Source organism: Chelonia mydas, chromosome 19, assembly GCF_015237465.2.
Source record: "Chelonia mydas isolate rCheMyd1 chromosome 19, rCheMyd1.pri.v2, whole genome shotgun sequence".
In the NCBI taxonomy this organism is placed as follows: Eukaryota; Metazoa; Chordata; order Testudines; family Cheloniidae; genus Chelonia; species Chelonia mydas.
The window spans coordinates 5,597,769-5,618,791 of record NC_051259.2 but is presented as its reverse complement, the minus strand read 5'-3'; the positions used below and the strand labels follow the sequence as shown (position 1 = coordinate 5,618,791).

The window sequence follows — 21,023 nt, the reverse complement described above, 5'->3', positions numbered from 1 at the left end:
GGTGCTCAGATACTAGCGACGGGGGCCATAGAAGGAGCCAGTCCAGACCTATTTGCACTGTACAGGGGAACGGGCAATGGCCACGACAAAGCACGGGGGAGGACTGGACTAGCAGGGGTGCTGCAGGTCAGGGTGATGGGGAGCCCTGGGCAGAGCAGGGGGCTCTCGGCCAGGATTGAGCGGCAGGGGCAAAGCTGGAAGCACCAGTCCATGCTGTGCCCGGCTCTGCCCTGTCTCTTTTACTACCGCCTGCCTCCCATGGCGCCGACACTGAAACCCAGCCCCACCCCCGGGCCAGCGCCCTCCTCCAGCTCACCTTGCTGTGGGCATAGACCACTGAGCCCAGCAGCTTCCAGGTGCCCCCCCTGCGGTCCATGCGCACCATCCGCAGGATCTGGAGGAAGCGCATGCTGCGCAGTGCCGAGGTGGCGAAGATGTTCCCCTGTGTGCCGGCGGCGATAACGGCCAGCGAGGCGATGAACACGATGAAATCTGCGACCCAGAGCACAGGGAGACGGGGGAGAGGTTAGCTGGCTAGCAGGGTGGCAGGGACGGGGACGGGGTAGCTGGCTAGCAGGGTGGCAGGAACAGGGGAGAGGTTAGCTGGCTAGCAGGGTGGCAGGGACGGGGAGAGGGTAGCTGGCTAGCAGGGTGGCAGGGACGGGGAGGGGGTAGCTGGCTAGCAGGGTGGCGGGAACGGGGGAGAGGTTAGTTGGCTAGCAGGGTGGCAGGGACGGGGAGAGGTTAGTTGGCTAGCAGGGTGGCAGGGACGGGGAGAGGTTAGCTGGCTAGCAGGGTGGCAGGGACGGGGAGAGGTTAGCTGGCTAGCAGGGTGGCAGGGACGGGGAGAGGTTAGCTGGCTAGCAGGGTGGCAGGGACGGGGAGAGGTTAGCTGGCTAGCAAGATGGCAGGGACGGGGAGAAGGGGTAGCTGGCTAGCAGGGTGGTGGGAACGGGGGAGAGGTTAGCTGGCTAGCAGGGTGGCAGGGACGGGGGAGAGGTTAGCTGGCTAGCAGGGTGGCAGGGACGGGGGGAAGGGGTAGCTGGCTAGCAGGGTGGTGGGAACGGGGGAGAGGTTAGCTGGCTAGCAAGGTGGCAGGGACAGCGGGGAGGGGTAGCTGGCTAGCGGGTATTGTGGTTCTAGGGACGCAACCTTTACTCCCTTCAAATGCAAGTGGTTGGAACTGCGGGAAAAACAAGCCTCGAGATCCCCACTCACCAGCAAAACCAACCCGTGCTCCCCGCCCCCAGTTACACCTCTCTGGGGGAGTCAGCCCCAGTACCCCTCCCCACTCACTAGCAGAGCCAGCCATAACCTCCCCCTCGAGCTGATAGCACAAGCCATGGACCCCCACCCCTGGCAATTAAAACATCCCTATTTTCCATCCCCAGTGCTGACAACCTCCCTTTGAGGGCACTGCAACAAACCTCGCCCAGATCGCGTCCAGTTCGGGGTTGCAGACACACACGCACAAAGGATCCTGGCTTTGCCCAGCACGGGATACATCCCACCCCACCGGCCTAGGAGCTCGCACTGGTCTCATCCCCAGAGCATCACATCTGCCAAGGACACATCTCCCCGGACCGGCTTCTGAGCACTCCTGGAACAGGCTAGCAGTGGGGGGAAAGTCTATCACTGGTCCCTCCCCCTTCATGTCCCCTGAGGTTTCCATTCTCCCCAAACTGGCCCTACATGGCCGTCTGCCCTTTGCAAGTGGGTCAGTCTCCGAGAGCCCGGACTGCACAGCTGATAAGACCCCAGAGTGAGGGGAAAGGCCACTGGGTCAGTCAAGATTATCCTCCTTGGCTGGTCCCCTCGCCCTGGCCACTTACAGTAGGAGAGTGTCACCGTGATGGTGGTGCTGCTACAACCCTACAGCAGGAGGCAGTCAATGCCTCGCTCTAGTCTCTGGGCTGGAGGAGCTCTCTCCGCCATCCACCGGGCGTTTTGGGGAGGGGGACCATCCCGCTGCCCTCTTCGGAAGTTCTCCACTTTTGCAATTCCCTCCCCCTCGGGATGTGACCCGGTGTCCCTCTAATCGCATCGATCAAAGCCACAGACCCTTCCCTGCCTGCCCAGGGCTAGCCATCGCCCCCAAATAGCGACCCGCGCCACCCCAAAGGGGCACGGATGGCGCAGGAACGGAAACCCCCCTGCCTCAAGCCCACTTCAAAGTGAAATCTAAGCCCCGGTCGGATCCTAGAACCGCTGCTCTTCTCTGGAACTCGGCCCCACCCAGACCCGCTGCCAGCTCCCGAAACGCTGGGATCAGGCCCAGGAGGCACAGAGAGAAGGCTTCACCCCACCCTCAGCCGGTCCTGTCCGGAGAAGTACCCACATCAGGTCCTTCCCCAAACAGCGGCCTGGGTTCCAGCTGCTCTGAGGTCTCCCCCACCCCATCACTGAGCAGGACACTCGGACGCAGTGTGAAACAGGGTGCATCGGGCGGCTTCCCTCGCCCGCACCTACCTATTACGCAGAAGGGTTTCCGGGCAAAGCGGAACCGCCCCTGCCAGCCCCGGTAACGGCAGCAGCAGCCAGCTGCCCAGATGCGGATGATGTACTCCATGCCGAACACCACAATCATGACAAACTCCTGCCGGAGTGGGGGTGGGAGGACAGAGAGAGAGAGAGAGAGAGAGAGAGAGAGATTGGGTTGGTTAATCTGGGAGGGTCTGGAGTGCAGCTGCCTGTAAAAGCCTCTGGGACTGTGTGTGAACCTTCACTTGAGTCACGCCTGAGGGGGTCAGCTGGCTCCTCGCTCCCTTTGCAGAGAGGCATCCTGCAGGTGACCCCTGCCCGGCTAGACAAACCTGCACAGACCTTGCAGCCAGAAACAGGAGCTGGCAGAGGGACCTGGGGACCTGCCTCCTAAGTATAAAATCCCTTCCCTTTCCGTCCTAGGGCCAGCCCTGCCAGCCCCACTGGCCCCATGTTTGCAGCAAAGGCTCTCGTGGGTGCTTGCTGCAAGGCTCGGCGCTGGATTCAAGTCACCCCCACCCGGGCGGTTCTCAGGCACCCTCAGCACGAGCGTGGACCGAAATCAGCTGTGGAGCAGCCCCAGGGACTCCACGGGGCTAATGCTGGATAATGGAACCTCCGAGATCCTCTCGTTAGAACATCTCTGGGCTGGCTGGAGGGAGCTGGAAACGTGACCAGAGCAAAACCGCCGATCCGATTGCACAGGGGCCTCCGGTTCGCTCTTGAGCGATAAGTGTTGAGAACACGGGGGCAGGTTTCCGTCTCTCCCCTGGGCAGAGGCTACACTAGACAATCCAAGGTGATGGGGATGAAGAAATTGCACCCAGCACTGGAGGACCTAGATGCCGGGATCCTGCCTTGTTTGACATCGTGAGCCCAGATCATCCTTGCCTGCACCCCGTGGTCATTCATGCTACCTAGCAGGGACATTGGAACAATTGGTACAATGCGGGTGCTGACAGCCACTGAACCAAACTGTGAACCCTGGATATAATGGAAACCAGTTCAAGCCAGGGGTGCAGCAGCACCCCCTGCACCCCTAGTTCCAGCACCTATGCCACCAGGGTACGTCTACACTGCAATAAAACACCCACGGCAACTTGGGCTCAGGTGCAGGGCTACAAATTGCGACGTAGACATTCAGGCTCCGGCCGGAGCCCAGGCTCTGAAGCCCAGCGAGCGGGGTGGATCTCAGATCCCAGGCTGCAGCCCGAGCCCAAACGTCTACACTGTGATTTTTAGCCCCTCCGCCCGAGCCCCGTGAGCTGACCCAGGCTCTGCGACTCGGTGCTTCGGGTTTTTTCGCGCCGTGTAGACGTGCTCCAAGAAGTGGCGGCAGAACACCAGCTGTGCCTTTGCCGAGACGAGACGCGCAGTCCTCTAATGCCGCACCAGCAACCGGGAGACCCGCTGATGGGATGTTAACCATTGCGCCATCTCACCGGGCTCGGGACAGGTGGCAAAAGCACTGGTGTTTTGTCTGTAACAACCCTCTCGTCACTGGGACCATCAGCGACAAGAGACCGTGAGGCAAACGCCAGTGTAGACAAGGGGGGTGCGTGCATGAGTGTGTCCTAGACATTTTCCCAGCCAGGCAGGTAACTCACCTGTGCGAGGTACATCAGGAAGGAAAGCCAGGTTAAAACTGATCTGGTAAGAGCGTCCACATGCAAAGTTGCACAGATTTTATATCACCCCTGGAGCTAAACTGGTGCAATCGCTGTGTGTAGGAGAGACCTACGTTCCCCACCCTCACAGCTGGCCTCAGTTCACATCCACTCCTGCTGGCCTCTCAGAGGAAGCATGCGAATGGGACATGAAAGAATTCCCTAAGCCACTGTGGCTATAGCCCAGGTGTGAGAAGAGGGGGAAACTGGGAGCACATGGCTAGCTAGGAGATAAGAATAGAGGGGTTTCTAAAGTCCCCTCCTTACCAGGGCCCAACCTCAAACCCACGCCAATCAATGCAACGATTCCCATGGACTTCACTGGGTTTTGGCTTAGGTCCTTAGGAAACCAGAGCTTCAATGCTGAGCAGCTAAGCAAACGGCTTCACGCCTCCCTGTTCACCGGGAAAGTCAAGGAGACGAGCCAGGAGCCCTCAACTGCGGAGCTTTTCGGAGCCGCCCTGCTCCTCCTGCATGTGCCCAGCTTAAATATATGTGGGTAATTTTCTTCCACTGTCAGCATTGTACTGCTTTGCCTCCTACCTTTTGTACACTCCAGCCCCTATTTTGCTTACTAGCGAGAAAGTCACAAGGACCTTCCTAATTTAGTCTCCATCACAGTCGGGAGAAATCCAGTGTCAGCTGTTTCTGACAGTTCGGGGGAAAGTTGCTTTTTTTAGGTTTCTTTCCCCCTCCCTTTCCAGTTGTTTTTTTTTTGCATGTCCATACATTTGGCTATAGGCTTCCCAGACACATTCCACTGGAGTGTCTCCATTTAAAAATCCTCCAGAAGATTGTGCAGCTCCGCTGCGCTGCTTTTGCATTTATTGCAACAGTGAATCACTCCTGCAAACCTCTCGCAGCAATGAGAGCCGTGGCAGATTGGCCTAATGGAGGAGGCTGCAGAGTGGGTTCTCTTGAGTTCGAGCCTCAGTTGTGCCACAGATCTTGGGCAAACCAGGTCACTTGTAATTCACCTGTGCAAGTTACACCAGGAAGGAAAGCCAGGTTAAAACTGATCTGGTAAGAGCTTCCACATGCAAAGTTGCACAGATTTTATATCACCCCTGGAGCTAAACTGATACAATCGCTGCGTGTAGGAGAGACCTACATTTCCGCTAGCCTCAGTTCACATCCACTCCTAATGAGACATGAAAGAATTCCCTAGGGCATCGTGGCTACAGCCCTGGTGTGAAAACTGGGAGTACACGACTCGTTAGGAGATAAGACTAGAGAGGTTTATAAAGTCCCCTCCTTACCAGGATGAACAGACATTGGTTGGCTAGTTTCTGATGCTCTGGGATGGTGGAGAACACGGACAGCACCAAACAACTGAAGACTAGGAGGAATCTGAAAAAACAAATGATTAGAGCAGATTAGCAGGCATCGATCCAGCAGCTTGGCGCTACAGCAGGTGCCGTGAGCCCATCTGGATGGGTGAGACACAGTCCATTCCAGCCCCTGGTGCCCACCATCGCTGCCAGCTTCCCAGGATCAGCTGGGACGCAGCCATGGCCAGGCCTTACCCTGCTCTGCATTCATTCTGGGGCGACTGGATACTGCTGCGGGAGAGGGCATTTCAGGCAGATCCAAACAGCCCAGACACCCCGCCTAATCACGAGTCCCACATGGGGACCAGCTATCCCAAATGCCCAGCCGGTACCAAGTATGCCAGAACCAACTGCATCGTCCAGCCAGACTTTGGTAACACCTGCAAGACCAGGAGCGTGCGGGGAGCTCGTCCCGAATTAGTCCCAGGACGGCGGAGGCTTAATGAAATCACTAGCACGTAGCAGCACCTGCGTAAGACTGGCAGGGTCTTCGCCTGCCAACAGCACAGCTTCCGGAGCTGAGCACGGGCAAAATCAGTGGGGTGTAATCCGACATCTCAATTCCAGTTCAGAACCTACACCGTGTTTCTTCCTGCCGGGAGCCCTGCTCAGGACCCCAGGGATCGAGAGACCTGACCCCTGGCCTGGCTTGCTCCAGCTCCGGCACATGGCAGCATCATTCTACCTCCGCACCCACAGTAAGGCGCCCGCCAAAGGCACGCATGACCAGGGCTGGAATAAGGACCTCAAGGGCAAGCTACCAAAGCTGTCCATATAAACAGCAGCTCCCCCACTCAGGGGGAAGGTGCTGAGGGAAAACAGCAAGGGACAGGTGCTGTAGGTGATTTGGGTGCTGGGGGGGGGGGTGTGAATACTGGCTCAGAAGGGTTAAAGGCTTCACTTCTTTCGTTCTACAGGGGGTGAGGAAGGAGGAGGGAATTTCAACCCCAAACGCTATTCTGAGCCGCAAGGTTTTACTATCCTTCGACAAGATACCGTGACTGGAAGCTGTCTGGGGCCGGGACTGTCTTTCGCTCTGTGTTTGTGCAGGCCTGAGCATGGTCCATGCTTGACACTACATCAGTGCAAAGAATAAAATCATCATCGTACGAGACAGGTTTCCCCAGCAAAACTTTAACAAACCGGATTGACCTGCAGGGGCCACACGTGGCCCCGAGATGGCAGCAGAGAACAGGGGAGCTGGTGGGCTGCACGGGGAAAACAGGAGGCTGCTTCCGAAAGCTACAGCAGATGGATGGAGGGACCTAGGCCGGGGGTGCGGGGTGCTGCTCAGGTATGGAGCCAGAGCTCAAATCAAGGGAACATGAAGAGATTCAGTTCGGCCTCTTCCGAGGAACCTGGGTGGGGCATGAGGCGCCGAGACATGCTCCAGATGTTCTGTTCTCGGGTAACTCAACTGTGGCTTCCTTTTCCAATCTGAAACATGCCCTGGGCCTAGCCCAGGAGAGCAAGGACCTAACGAAGACAGAAGTGGGAAAGGCCCATTCACTCCCGTAGTCCTTCCTCGGGGCTAGCCCAGAATCATTCCCCGCAACGCATTCTCCAGGCTACAGGGTCTCGAAAGATGGGGGGGAAATTTTCCATCATTGCCTTTGGGACACTGCACCCGGCAGCTCTCTCTGCCAGGACGTTTGTAAACTGGATTCAGCCTGGATTTCCCCCTTCGGAACATGTCAGACCAGCCGCCCCGTCTAGCCCTCCCTGGTCAACTCTTCCACCCCCGTCAAACTGCAGCGGACAGTCCGATGCATATCTTACAATACACCTATTACCATGGCACCCGGGAGGTTGTGTTTGGGGTGGGGGGGAAATCTGGTTTCCAAACAGCGATTCAGGGCCACGCTCAGAGCAGATGTAAGCAGCCGCAGCTCCGCCAAAGGGAGGAGGCCCCTGTTTCCATCAGCTCTAGGTGTGGCCTATGAGCAGGAGCAAAACCAGGGCCGGGAAGGCAGCATAAGCCCGTGAAATGCTCGAGCTCGCCATTGTGCAGCCCCAGCGTTTCTGCTTTCCCTTTCCCCGCTGTGGGGACCAGAGCTCCACACATCCTGAGCGTTACGCAAGGAGAAGCTCAGCCCTTAAACACTGGGGCCTGGGGGCCTTTTCATCCTAAATGTGGACTCCTAGCCTGGTGGCAGCCTTCAGCTGCCCCTTAGATCTCGATTTGCCTTTCTAGGACTCTTTCCTCCATGGGGCTACCGAGACACACACTGTCCCATGAGCAAGGGAGAGAACTTTAGTGGGTGGGAGGAGGGAATAGGGGACGGAGCTGGGGTGTCCCTCCCTTTCACTGATTGAAAGCGTAGCATCTTTCCACTGGAATCATGCTTTGCATTTTCTAGAGCACTGTTGGGGGTGGGGGGAGGGGTGCTTTATGAACATTAATTAAGCTTCACAAACTGCCCTGCACTGCGGATAAACATGATCCTGGTTTTACAGAAAGGCCAAAGCATGGGCGGGGAAAGGACTTCCCCAGGATCACACAATGGATCCAGAGCACACAACAGAACTGAGCAGTCCTGACTCCCAGTTCCCTGCGCTAACCCCGAGACAAAACTCCCTCCCCCGAGCTGGGAAAGAACACAGGAGTCTCACCTCCCAGTCCCTTTCTCTTACCCCTAGACCACATTCCCATCCCAAACCTGGGGAAAGAACCCAGGAGTCCGGAGTCCCTTGCCATACCCCTAGACATCACAAGCTGTAAACTAAAAGTTCTCCAAAGTAGTTTACGTTTAACACAAAGACAAATCCCACATCTTTTTAACTTCCTGAAGCTGCATTTGCCCGGCAGTCGCTCACCCTGGGTCTCCGGGGTCTCAGTCCCACACTCACTGAGCAGACTAACACAAAACAGCCTGGGGAATCCCTAAGTCAGGGGTCGGCCACCTTTCAGAAGTGTTGTGCCGAGACTGAATGCATCCAATGAAGTGAACTGTAGCTCACGAAAGCTTATGCTCAAATAAATCTGTTAGTCTCTAAGGTGCCACAAGTCCTCCATTTATTCACCCTAATTTAAGGTTTCACGTGCCAGTAATACTTTTTAACGTTTTTAGAAGGTCTCTTTCTATAAGTCTATAATATATAACTAAGCTATTGTTGTACGTAAACAAGGTTTTTAAAATGTTAAAAATCTTCATTTAAAATTAAATTAAAATGCAGAGCCCCCCGGACTGGTGGCCAGGACCCAGGCAGCGTGAGTACTACTGAATATCAGCTCGCTGCCACCTTTGGCATGCGTGCCGCAGGTTCCCTACCCCTGCCCTCAGTCATTACCCCAAATGGCGGCCGAGGAAAGCGCTGAGCGCCAACCAAAAAATGAAACCAGCCAGTAATATTCCGGCTTTGGAAAACTGTTGGAGTTGGGCCAGTACGTTAAATATTTAATCACAAGAGAGACGTTCCGGCGTCCCCCAGGGGAGGGCCCCAGGAACCCGCCTGCACGGTGGCAACTTGCTTCTCATGCCATTCCTGGGCAAACGAGAGAGTGTGCCAGGGGAGGAGGGCGAACCGAGAAGGCAGCATTGAGGAAGACAGGGTGCGAGGGGGCGGCCGTGTGGGCAGAGAGGAGTTACCACAACCCTGGGATTCTCCTTCATCCTACAGTCTGGGACAAAGACAGGCTTGCCTGAGTATGCGTGTAAGACAGTGCACTGCACAGCATTACTGGGCAGTGCAACCCCCCCATTTCCTGGGGGGTCAGGGCAGGGGGAAGCAGAGGGGGAGTCTGGGGCATGCCCAGGTTTGCAGGAGTGCGTGGATAGAATCCATGGCGGATTTCAAAGTGCCGTCTCACCCCAGGTGAGTTTCACAGACCTAGGCACAGGGAGATCGAGCCGCATGCCCAGGGTCACCAGGGCAAAGTCAGCTGCGGAGCTGGCAACGGAACCCAGGAGTCCTGACGAGCAGGCCTGGCCTCCAACCACTTCCTTCATGAGTAGCAGTCTCCTCCCGCGCAGGAGGATGGGGGCATATCAGGTGAGGGGGAGCCAGCGCAGGCAGGATGAATGACTCCTCCCACCTCCTCATCTTGAGCCTCTGCCCTCGCACTGACAGTTCAGGCTCCCTGCAGCCAGCCAAGCCAGGAGCTGACTTTGTGCTGCCGATCTGGCCAGCGTAGACAGCATTCGCATGCACCGTAGCCATTCGGCTCTTGGCTCGTTATGGGTAAACGCCGCAGTGCTTGCAAATCAACCAACCACCGGGGTTTCGAGCATGCAGAGAAAAGGGCGAGTTAGGGGATTTGCGCCCCATGGGCATCAGGACTGTGTTAGGAAAAATAGGGGAAGGGCAGCCAGACCCTTCTTCCACCCCTTCTCCAACGAGCATCTGGGAGTCAAGATACCTGCGATGGGTACAAAGGAGTGGCAGAGACGGAAAGAACCTTTCTGCGTTCACCTGCCTGGTGGAATTTCCCGATGTGTTTAACTCCTGTTGGCTTCGTCGTGAGCAGAGCAGAGGGCTCATGGGAATCTCCCCCTAAAGCATTTGGGTTTGGTTGGGTTTCCTCTCCCCCTTATGGAAAAGTCCGTGTTAGGCATGACACCACACGGGTGTCCCTAGAAAGTCGCTGATTGCCTGCAGAAGCCAAGAGTGAAGGAGAGTCTCTCTGTGGGGGCCTGTTAGCCCCCCCCCACATGGAATCTTGCCGCTGGGGTGGGATTCCCGAGGAGAGTCCCTACAAAGGCCAACACGCAGATAGAAAGGGGGGCGTTTTCGATTCAGCAGCTGTGGACTTTTCCCTAAGGGCAGGAAGGCGAGAGCACTGGCCCCATATCACAGCCAAGGGGCTGCCAGGAGCCCTGTGGGCATTTCCCCTCTGGGAAAGACGGGTTAAAGGACGGGCTTTGTGAGCCCGGGTTACTGTTATCGGAGTGAGTCAAGCAGCAGGTTTCGAGGGAGATCGCACTGAGCTGGCTCTGACAGGGGGTTAGATTAGGCTGCCGGCTTGGGGCTTCCGGCTTCCGCCCCAATACACCTTTTCCAGTCCGCTTGGAGCGCGGCCAGGATCCAAACCTCGCCCCGGGGCTCCCTGAGTCTGAAGTCGGGCGCCTCGGATCACTTCCAAAATAAACGGCTGGGTGAAGAGAGAGCGCGCGAGCTGGAGAAGGAGATAAACACCGAAGGCAGGTGGATCCTGCTGCGGGCTAGACGGGCCCTTGCAATCTGCTCCGAGGCGGCTGTGCTAAGAGACCAGCAGAGCAGGGGCTGAACTGCGGCGAACGAGCACAATCCGCTGCTCCCCGAGTCCTCTTGCTCTCTGGGGGACGCTGGCAATGCCCACGCTCTCCCTGGGGCAGCTCACTTCTCCCAGCCCCCTGCCTCACACGCTGGAGGGGAGAGGCCTAGACTCCACCCACACTCCCACCCTGCCTGCCCAGCCTGATGGGAGGACACCCAGCAGCCCAGCAATAGCCCTTCTAATGGCAGTGTGGCCTAGCGGATAGAGCACTGCCAGACACCTGATGGAGACACGGGTTCTAGTCCCAGCTCTGGCAGGGACCTTGGGAGACTCACCTCCCTGAATCTCAGTTTCCCCATCTGGAGCTAATGGTACTGAGGCAAAGTAGCACCAGTCTCTTTGTATTGGTCTCTCTTGGAAGAGAAGCCAACACACAGTCCATGCCCCTTCTCCCGCACCGCCTCAGACGGACCAAGGACGGGACATTCCCGCCGGTGAGGACCAGCTCTCCTCTCCGCCTGTGGGTGGCGCGCTAGAGAAAGGCTGAATTGCAAGAACAGTCAAGAAGAGACGCATCAAGGGGATCTAACCTAGGCCACGCTGGTGCAAGATTGTTTCCTACTGGCTAGTTGTGAGGCTGCTGCTCCACATTCCCATGCAAACGTTGGCAGTAGTTAAACCAGGGGAAGAGCTGGGAAACCCAGCACAAAAGCTGGAGCGAATGTTTCGCATGGCTCTTTAAATACACACACGCTGCTTCCTAGGCAAGGGCCTTCCGTTGCAAGCGAAAGGGGTGGGGAACAGGGAACCAGCCGTCCCTGAGAACACCAGAGACTCAATCGCAACGGGGCCTGCCAAAGCGCAAGCACAGAAGCACTCACGGTTGCTTCGAGTCCATTCGCCGGGTGAGTCCTGGGCCCCGTTAAAACAAAAGGGGCTTTGGCACATTTAAAAGAAAAGAAGAAGAACAAAAAAAGCCCAGAATCTGGAGACGTAGCAAATGGAACTCTCCAAAAATACATTTTTTCCCCTGATCCAGCGATTCTAAATATGGAAAGTGGAAGGCTCGTGCCGCTGGCTCACGTGACCACATACAAAGGGCCATCAATCTGCAGGAGCTGGCCTGGCGGTTGAGCAAGCTCCTCTCCCTCCCCGCCAGCTTCTCTTGGAGCGGGCAGCATGCCGCCCTGGAGACTTGAGTGTGCGAAGCACAGAAGTGACAGGAGCCGTATTGAGGGAGTTGGACGTTTTTCTTCCCCCCCTTGCCCTGGCCAAAATTCCCCAGAGCCAGATCCCCGGCTGGTGTAAACCCGCTGAACTCTGCTGACGTCGAGAGAGCTGCATTGGGTTCACACCCGCTGTGGATCTGGTGCCAGCGTTGCTCCGGGCAGGGTGTCCATCTTTCCCTGGTGGCCTCATTACACCTGATCCTTCTATACTGGCTCCAGAAGAAGGAAAACTTAAAGCCCTGCCGAGAACTCACTTGGTGTCCCAGCCCATCTGTAGGAGACCCGGGCCCCGCGTGCAACTGACCACGCGTGGAGTGAAGCCCTGCGGAAGGGACATGGGAGGGCAATGACCCCCCTACCCCTCCATCGGCACAACGGGTCTTGTTTTCTCACACTGCCCCCGCGCTCCCCTTGAAGGGCTGAGTCCCGTAGTCCCCAAAACAGGGCCACACTGGTTCTTCCCATGAGCTCTGCTGGGATCCCGGCACCACTATCCACACAGCGCTGCGCCCCTCCCTGGGCCACCAAACCCAGGGGAGGCTCCGGAGGGCAGCCTGGGAATGGAAACAGTGGAACGCTGCAAACCGCAAGCTCTCTGGGGCAGGGAGCATCCCTCTGTGTGGGACATGCAGCTCCGAGCACGGGATGGTCTGGTGCACCGTCGGGGTGTCTGGATGCTACTGCAAGCCGGACAACAAATTCATCATAACAGTAATGGAAACCAGATGCTCTCGGCATGGCCCACGGGGCTCAGCACTCGCCCTGTGGGGTCATTTAGGGGGCCCCTCAACCTACACAGGCTCTTTCCCCAACTTCGGCTGAAACGGCTCCAAAACCAGCTTCCCTGACAAAATAAAAACCCGCCCAGGCGAATCAATCAGTCTGCTAAAGATAGCGCCGGGGGGGGATTCGGTCTCAGCCCCTCTGCTGGGAGGGCGTGCTGTTCCGTCGCTGACATTGAGTCTCTGTCGCGTTTCTCTTCTCTGTTTGCTGCTGACTTGGGGCATTAAAGCCGAATCAGCTGTAACGAGTCTCTGGGGCCTGAAACCAAATCCAGGCGTTTCCTTCAGCATGCTCGGCTCTAGGAAAAAACAAGGGGGATCTGTTCCTTCAGCGTGCCCTGCTCCGCTGCCTCGGCGGCACAGATGCCAGCGGCGGGCACTCAAGCCAGGTCCCCCGGCCGGCTACAACACCCTTGGCCAGATGCTTACTTCTGCCCGGCCAGAGGGGGTAGGTTTGTACCAGTTGGGGGTGAGGGCAGAGAAAAGCAGACCCCGGGAAGTGGGGGCGGGTGGCTGGGAATGCTAGGTACGTACCTGGGAGGCGAGCCCCTCCAGCTACGCTACGCTTTCAGCAAGCTGGCGCGGGTACGTCTCCTCGAGCCGGGCGGGGCTGAGCTTAGTCCACGAGAATGTGGAAGCAAGGAGATGCTGGAGACTCAGGTTCCAAACCCCTGCTGGTCGGTCCATTCACAGCTCCTTCCTGGCAGAGCCCTCCTCCCGTAATTCCTGGGAAACGCCTGCCCGGCCCGTCGGTGTTCAAGCATCAACCTTTCCCCTGGCTCTTCCGGACTTGCAGCAAAATCACCATCGCCATAAACCCAACCTTAGGGGAGCTGCCTCGACTTGAGCTACAAGGAGCGGTGCCTTGGGCAGAGGGGCACGCTTTCCTCTTTATTGAAGCCATATCCATGCTGGGATGAGAGCCGCTGGGGTGCCTCCCCCAGAGCAAACCCCTAACTCGATGCGCTTTGTACAGCACAGTGTGATTTGCACAGGTGCAACTTATCTGGGTTCGAAACCAGCGTGAATCTTCACTGGTGTAAATCGAGCCTGCGCTAGGGGTTCTCACCGGTGTCTAAATGCAAATAAGCCCCACATTGCCCAAGACCCCAGTTCCAGGATTATAACCCCACCCCCTCTGCCTTACTGGGGGGCTGGGTTGTTTTTTTTTTTTTTTTTTTGGCAGAACTGCTCTGAGCGCCTGCAAAGGTCAAAGGAAGAACGGCAGCGCCTTGAATCCCCACTTTCCCAGCCTGTCAGCAGAACATGAAACCCAGCCTGGCCCCACGGTGGCTGAAACCAGCCAAAGAAGCTCTAAAAAGAGAAGGAAACAGCTGGGCAAGTTTAAACCATAAACACCGGGGTTAGAGTGGGGGATGATTCCCCTCCTTGCAACTGCTGCATGTTGAAAGCGGAGACACCTGGCTGCTGACGGCGAAGAAACCAAAGCAAACAGGGCAGCGGCCAGGATCCCGCAGGGGATGAGGGAAGGGGCTGTGAGGAGCTGGTGGAGTTTGGGTGGAATCAGGCTCCTTCTGCAGGTGTCAGAGGGCTGAGAGCCCCCAGCGCTGGGGGTTGGCTGGGGTCCGAGGTCATCATGCTACTCACGCTTGGCATTTCCCTGCTGGTGCTCGGGAACGTTAAGCTCCCCAGTATCAGTATCACCGCCCCCATTTTCACTGACAGGGAAACTGAGGCACCGAGCTGGAAAGCCACTTGCCCAAGGTCACACCACGCCTCTGTGGCAGGACGGGGAATGGAGTCCAAGCGTTCTGAGCACACAAGTCCCCTGCTCTAACCGCTGGGGAGCACTTCACGCCCGCACCGGTGTGAGGGTGAGTCCTCGGGAGGTCAACATACGCCAAGCCAGGCTGCCAGGGGGTGTCGCTGGGATTGTGACTGACACTTTACCTCCTGGGGTCTCTTCCCAGCCCGCAACATTAACGCGCGACTTAAAGCAGGTACATCTCTACACACACACTTATCGAGAACCTCCCCTTTGCCTGGCCTCCTCCATTGAACTGTCATTACAGGCTGAACTAATCAAGGGCTCCAGGCTTGGTTTTCAAAGGTGCCAAGCGTGATGCCAACGCACACACACGGGGCTGGGACTCCAGCCTCACCCTTTCACTAGGGACACACTTTGTCCCGACAGCACAGAACATCGCTCTCCCAAACCCAGCTGTGGTCTTTGCCCCTGGAAGCTTTGCACTTAAATATCTGGGCTCTGGAGCTTGTTAGTTACCCTGTGAGTTAACAGCTCGTTAGTTACACTGTGACCCAAACGGAGAGATCTTAAAGCTTTCCACTGCACGCACAGGTGCATAAACACAAACACACACAAGCCCCCAAGACCTTTCCAAAAATTGCAAGGCCTAGGGCCACAGACAATCTTTCTCCCTGTGAATTAACAACAAAGCCCCTTCCTTTCCATGCAGCATTTATGCAATTAACTCTTTCAGCATGTGGGAGTCAAGTCCAGAAGCAGTGCAAGCCGGAGGAAGCAGGAAGGAGCCGGAGGGATCTTTGCCTCTGGAAGCCCCTAATTCCCCATGGGTTCCGGCACAGTCCCTCCAGCACCTACCCAGTGGTGTGTGCAGCCTAGTAGCAAAGGCCAAGTTAGAAACGCAGCAGGAGAATGAATGTCCTTTTTAAGAGCCCCCATACAAGTCCCAGCTGGGTCTTTGGTTACCCTCTCTTGGCAGTTTCCACAGAAAGCTGCCAACTTAACTATTCCTCCGTCGGGACAAACATGTGAGTCACAACAGAGACGTGCCCATCACGACATGACCCTGCACCGGCACATCACAAGACCATGTTATCTCATGACCCTTTCCCCAAACCAGGACTTGGAGGACACCAAATTGCCTGGCGGGGCCGGGGGGCGGGGGGCAGGACAATAGGCCTCCCTACCATATATGAGCAGTTTAAAAGGCAAAAGAAGATTTGTCTAAGAGGCTGATGCTGGATCCTTTCTGCTCGATGCATCAGCAATCGAGATTATACAATCAGAATTTCACAAGCAATTACATGAGTAATGAGGCATGATGCAGACAAGAATGCAGAAATCACTCAGTTCGGTCAGCTCCGTGCAAAGATTTGAGCTTCTCATTAACCTAAAGAGATGGGATTTGAGAGGTGCTCTGGGCTCCCTTTTACTTTCTGATCACAACCCAAAGTTGGGGACAATCCCCGTCCCTGCAGACATCTGCCAAGGATCCCAGAGCGGTGGGATTGGCCCCGGGTGATCAGATACGGGGTCGGATGGGGAGACCATGACTGTGACATGGGGAGAAGTCTCACACTCACACTGTGCCCGCGGTGTTGCAGCCACCCAGCAACGAGCTGCTTTGCCAGAGACATAGAGCTCAAGGCCAGAAGGGACCATCAGATCATTGAGTCCAACCTCCTGTAGATCACAGCCCACTACCATCACCCAGCTACCCCCACCCCAAGCCCTTCAGACCCCACAGTATTACAGCCCTCAGGAGACTAAACTACTGAGTGTCACGGACCGCACCGATCCCCTAGGCCACCGCAATGGCCAGATAGGGCCAACCTCTCCAGACCCACAGGGAGACCCGCTGTCCCCAATGCCGGGCTTATTGTGAAGGCAGGAACTGGTATCCCCCTTCCCCCATTTCACGACTATGGTACTGAGTTTCTATAGGGTCAACTCAGGCATGGATGCGGCTAGCTGGGATACTGAGTTAGGGGATCATACTTCGGAGTAGGAAGTGAACACACCTGCCTCTTTGGGGGTCACCCATCCCCACTCCACGCACAGGGCGGGTAAGGACAAGGAGCGCTAACCCAGCCAGCGCGGAGGTGCTTTGAACCCCGGCGGGCCGTACTGCTGCAGGGCAGCGTCGCGAGAGGCCAGCCTCAGGCAGGTTGGAAAATTCTGTATGTTCCCACATCATCTTCCCCTCCCACCCCAGCCCAGGGAATCCTATTCACTTCCCAGCCACGCACCCTACCACCATTGCAGGCCCTTTACCCAGGACGGCTGGGATGCTCACAGCACTGGCTGGTGGAGGCCGAGATTGGAATGGAAAAGTTCTTCTGTGTTGCCACTTAGGCTCCTGCAAAATGAGTCTGTTGGCCTTGTGCCCAGGAAGCAGACAAAGGGACCATCTCAGATGGATAAGGAGCACCTGAAGGCGGATTGCAGGAGTGTAATTGTTTAATACATGCACTAAGGGTGCATAAATTGTTTATACGAGCAACAACTCCAGAGCACTGAAAACAGAGACACAAGGCGACACAAAGATGCTGGAATGGACCATCCCCCTCTCTACAGACATCCGTGTTCCCCGATCAGTCTGGTTCCAGGGGAGGCCACCTGGGTATCTTCATGGCAGCAAGGAAGAGGAGGAGAGGAAGGAAAAGGTGATTAGTAGGAAAGGAGAGGGTGGAGGGCTGTACCAAGGGGAGGACAAGCCAAGAAGGGAAGGGGGGGGGCCAGCAGGACGAGGAGGAGAGATGGAAGGAGGAGGCCACGGCAGAAGGAGAGTTGTGGGGAAAGGGGGAACAGAAAACAAATTCTGTCTCTCTCAGCAGGGACCCACTCTAGCATCTAACTTGGAATCGGCTTCTCTGGAGGGGTGGAGAAGGAGCAGAAGGTCTAGGACGTGGCCAGCTCACCCCTCGACTCAGCAGGCCCCTGGAAGTCTAAAATGCTGCCCCACTGTGCCCACAATTAAATGATGTTCGGCTTTGCACCCTCAAATCAGCGGCAGGAGAAAGAGGAGAGGCTGTCGAAAAACAGCGTGTGTGTTTGGCCAGCAAAATGAACACCCCAGGGATGGAGATTTAAACCCACACAATTCCTTTTAGAGAGAGGGACTCTGGGACACCTGGCCATGGCTATCCATGGGGCATACACTGGGCACACAGGACAAAACATGGTGCCACCTGTGACGAAGCGGGACTGTTCTTAATGTTTCCTCTGAATAGTGTGGGGGTGCCTCAGTTTCCCCTATGCAGTTCTTAAGTATCTAGGGGGTGGGATAAGGGTGTATGATCATTGCAGAGCCCTAGAGGGCAGGTGTGTGCAGGGGTCTGAACACAGAGGATGGCCGACACCCTGTTTCCTGGCAACTGATGGCCTGGGTCCTTCCCCCCTGCAAGGTGAGAGCTAAAGGGTTGGAGAACAAAGGAATCAGGTGACCTCCTGGCCTGGGAAAGAGACAAAGCCCAGAGGAGGAGGGGCTGGAGAGAGTTTCAGTTTGGAGCTGGCTGGGACATGGAGTGAAGGGCAGACGTGGTTGTCTGGCTCACTGCCCCCCAAAATGGACCCGGCTGAGGGGTCCTGTTCTCTGCCCCTGCAAGCTCTGTGTTAGACCATGTTCCTGTCGTCTAATAAACCTCTGTTTTACTGGCTGGCTGAGAGTCCCGTCTGACCGCGGAGTTGGGGGGCAGGACCCTCTGGCTTTCCCAGGAGCCCGCCTGAGCGGACTCGCTGTGGGAAGCGCACGGAGGGACAGAGGATGCTGAATGCTCCGAGGTCAGACCCAGGAAGGTGGAAGCTGTGTGAGCTGTGTGTCCTGCAGACAGTCTGCTCCCATAGAGGAGACTTCCCCAGAGTCCTGACTGGCTTCATGGGGAGCAGTTCCAGAGCATCGCCCAGGGACTCCGTGACACCCCCTTTCAAGAGGAAGCCAGGCCTAGCTGGCGCCAGGGACTGGCAGAACTAGCTCACCATTGCGAATTGAGAAACAGGCCCTCTGAACTAGCCGCAGCAGCTGTCTTTGGGGTGAGGAGGAAAGGGGGGCACAAAATCTGAGACAGCGCTGTCCTAGCATCAGTGCAGAGAACAGGGAGCACCTCAGCCAGTCAGCTGGCTCCCGCTGCCTGCAAAGGGTCCCCTGGTCCTGTCCAAACTCATTGTCCCCTTTGGGGCAGCCTGTTTCCCACCTCACCCCACCCTGACTCGCTCAGCCAGCTCCCACACCAACCCTGTAATCCGAAAGTGGGATTAGCGTCTGGGAGGAGAGGCCCAGAAGGGGCCGACAGGAGAGGGAAGGGGCAGCAACATTGGGAAAACTCTCCCCGAAGCGGGTCACCCGCTAGGACTTAACATCTAAAGCCTGGCCAATACCCAAGCCTGGGTTTCTGGGAGCATCTAAGCTGCTTAGGGAGAGTCAGGCGGCTCGAGAAACGGCTTTGGGAAGGGGCCTGTTGCAGTGAGGAAAATGCAAACCAAAAAGATCAGGGAGGTGTCCAGGGGAGATTGTTGGGGGAGGGGGGGGCGCCAGGATTTTCCAGTTCTGGCCGTCTGCCCAGCGGGACACCTGCCCTCTAGACACTGAGACTTTCGGGCGCATGCTGCACCCAGGACGAGCTGCAGGACAGGAGAAAAGCATTGGGTGTGGGGAGGCTGCGGGACAGGGCTGAGGGCCAGCGCTTTCCTAGGAGTCACTCAGCAGCTGTGCGGCTCCCCCAAAATGGGCCCAGGCTGCACGATGGCTGAGCAGACACCGGGCAGGAGCCTTTGCAATGTGGGGGAGGCTCAGAGTGACCCATACGCAGCGGGGGCGAGGGGAGGAGATCAGGCCTGATGGGGGTGGAGGAGCGCAGAAGAAAGCCCCCAATACCTGGGGTACAGGAGAGGCGATTTGGGATGAGACACCAGCCCAGACCACACTGAGAACAGCCTCGCCCCCTCTCAGGGGCTTCCAGGAGGGGAGCACAGACCAGGCCAGCTGAAGCATCACCTGATTCTCCCCTCTGCTCAGAGAGTCTCTTCTCACTGCAGCTGTCCAGTCCAGCTCGCCTCCACTGCGAAAGCACCCGCACAAATCCAGAGACCTCAACCAGACATTACCCCCCCGCCCCCGACTGGGCCCTGCTGTGCAGAGCAGGGTTTTCACCTTCCTGGCTGTCAGAGGGCGAGCCTGGCACCTAATGTCAGGTCAAGAGCACAGGAGCCCAAAGACAAGGCACCTCAGGGGCCTGTGGGGTTAATTCTGCTTTTTCCCCGAGTGCTCTGTCCCCGCCGGGAGGGCAAGGAAAGCAGGGAGAGGCTCCTAAGGCAGAGACACGGTTTGGGAGCCGGAGGAGAAATGAAGCCAATTAGCTCAATGGAGCTGCATCCCAGGCCCTGAGCGTGCAAGAAGGAGTATGCACAAGATGCCGTTGCACGTGCGCTAGCCAGCCGCAGGCCTCAGCATTCCTGAGCCCAAAGCGGTATTTCCTCCCAGCCAGGAATCAGCCACTCACCCCAACCTTGCACAGGAGCAGGGGTTTTCATTGATTGTAAAGGGAGCTGCCTAGATTTCAGACAGCGAGGCGCATGGGAGTTAGGTGTCGAAATACCTTTGAGCGTCTGGGCCTAGGTTAGCATCTGCACAGTGCTTGGAAGATGTACCGGGCCAATCTCTAGCTGGAGGGTGGCTCATTGGCAAACAGTAGCCATTGGCTGGAGCTCAAATTCCTGCAGCTTTGTGATGGGCTGCAGGGAGACCACGTGTGCGGGGAACCCCAGCAGCTCCGACGTGGCAGAGGCTAGGGCACTCGCCTGGGTGTTGGGAGACCTGGGTCTAATTTCTTGATCCACTGGACTCACTGAGCCTCTGTGTCTCAGTTTCCCCACCTGTACAGCACTGCCATGACTCACAGAGGTAATGGACGGATAAATGCAGTAAAGAGTATGATGCTACAGCGGTGGGAACCATATAAGTGTCTTGGAATTCCCTTTCTGAGCCCAATCCCCTCACGATAAGAGGTCTTAGGTCCCGCTGGCTCCTCCCTTCCCCAAAAGGGGGTATTTCCCCCCAAAATGAACAATTACGAAGAGAACAGACGGGTGGGGCCCGAACTGGAAAGCTGCAACTCTCCTGACATTCATCCTCATTAGAGCAGCTGTTGCCAGATGCTCCCTGTCTGCATGGGCAGCGTCGGGAGCCAAAGGGCGGACTCGCAGCACAAATGCCAGCATGGGAACAGGTGAGCCAGGGAGCTGAAAGCTGCTAAGTCAGGGGAAAAGGAGCTGGACAGGTGGCGGGAGGCGGGGGACAGGAATGGCACAAGCTGGCCAGCTGAGAGGAAGCGCTGGGATGAAGACGAAGAGCTGATCTTCCTCTGGCTTACACAGTCACACCAGGGCAGGTGAGTTTGGCCAGTGGTGGCAGGAGAGATTCCCCATCCACCAGAGGCTCTGCAGGAGCGTTTGGTTGTTCTGGGTTCCTACCTCCTGTCTCATCTCCAGTGACCCCAGCACTGAGCCAGTGGGTTTGTGTTTGCTCCCAGGCCTCTGACCCACCCCTCTCCACTGCAGTTACACAGCGGGGTGAGCAAGCCAACTGACTATCATCCCAGGGCCCCATTCACCA

General features: G+C 56.9%; 1 protein-coding gene across 8 annotated transcripts in view; it reads right to left on the bottom strand.

The window, feature by feature from the left end:
* KCNQ4 (potassium voltage-gated channel subfamily Q member 4) overlaps positions 1–21,023 on the bottom strand; it is a 78,603-nt gene that overhangs the window by 30,676 nt on the left and 26,904 nt on the right. For all 8 annotated transcript variants that reach the window (XM_043532198.1, XM_043532196.1, XM_037881810.2 and 5 more), the window contains exons 2-4: positions 5,408–5,498; positions 2,470–2,596; positions 317–492 (exon numbers count right to left, since the gene is read on the bottom strand). In XM_043532198.1, coding sequence (XP_043388133.1) covers positions 317–492; positions 2,470–2,587 — 294 coding nt within the window. In that variant the 5' untranslated portion in view covers positions 2,588–2,596; positions 5,408–5,498. The remainder of the gene's footprint in view (positions 1–316; positions 493–2,469; positions 2,597–5,407; positions 5,499–21,023) is intronic.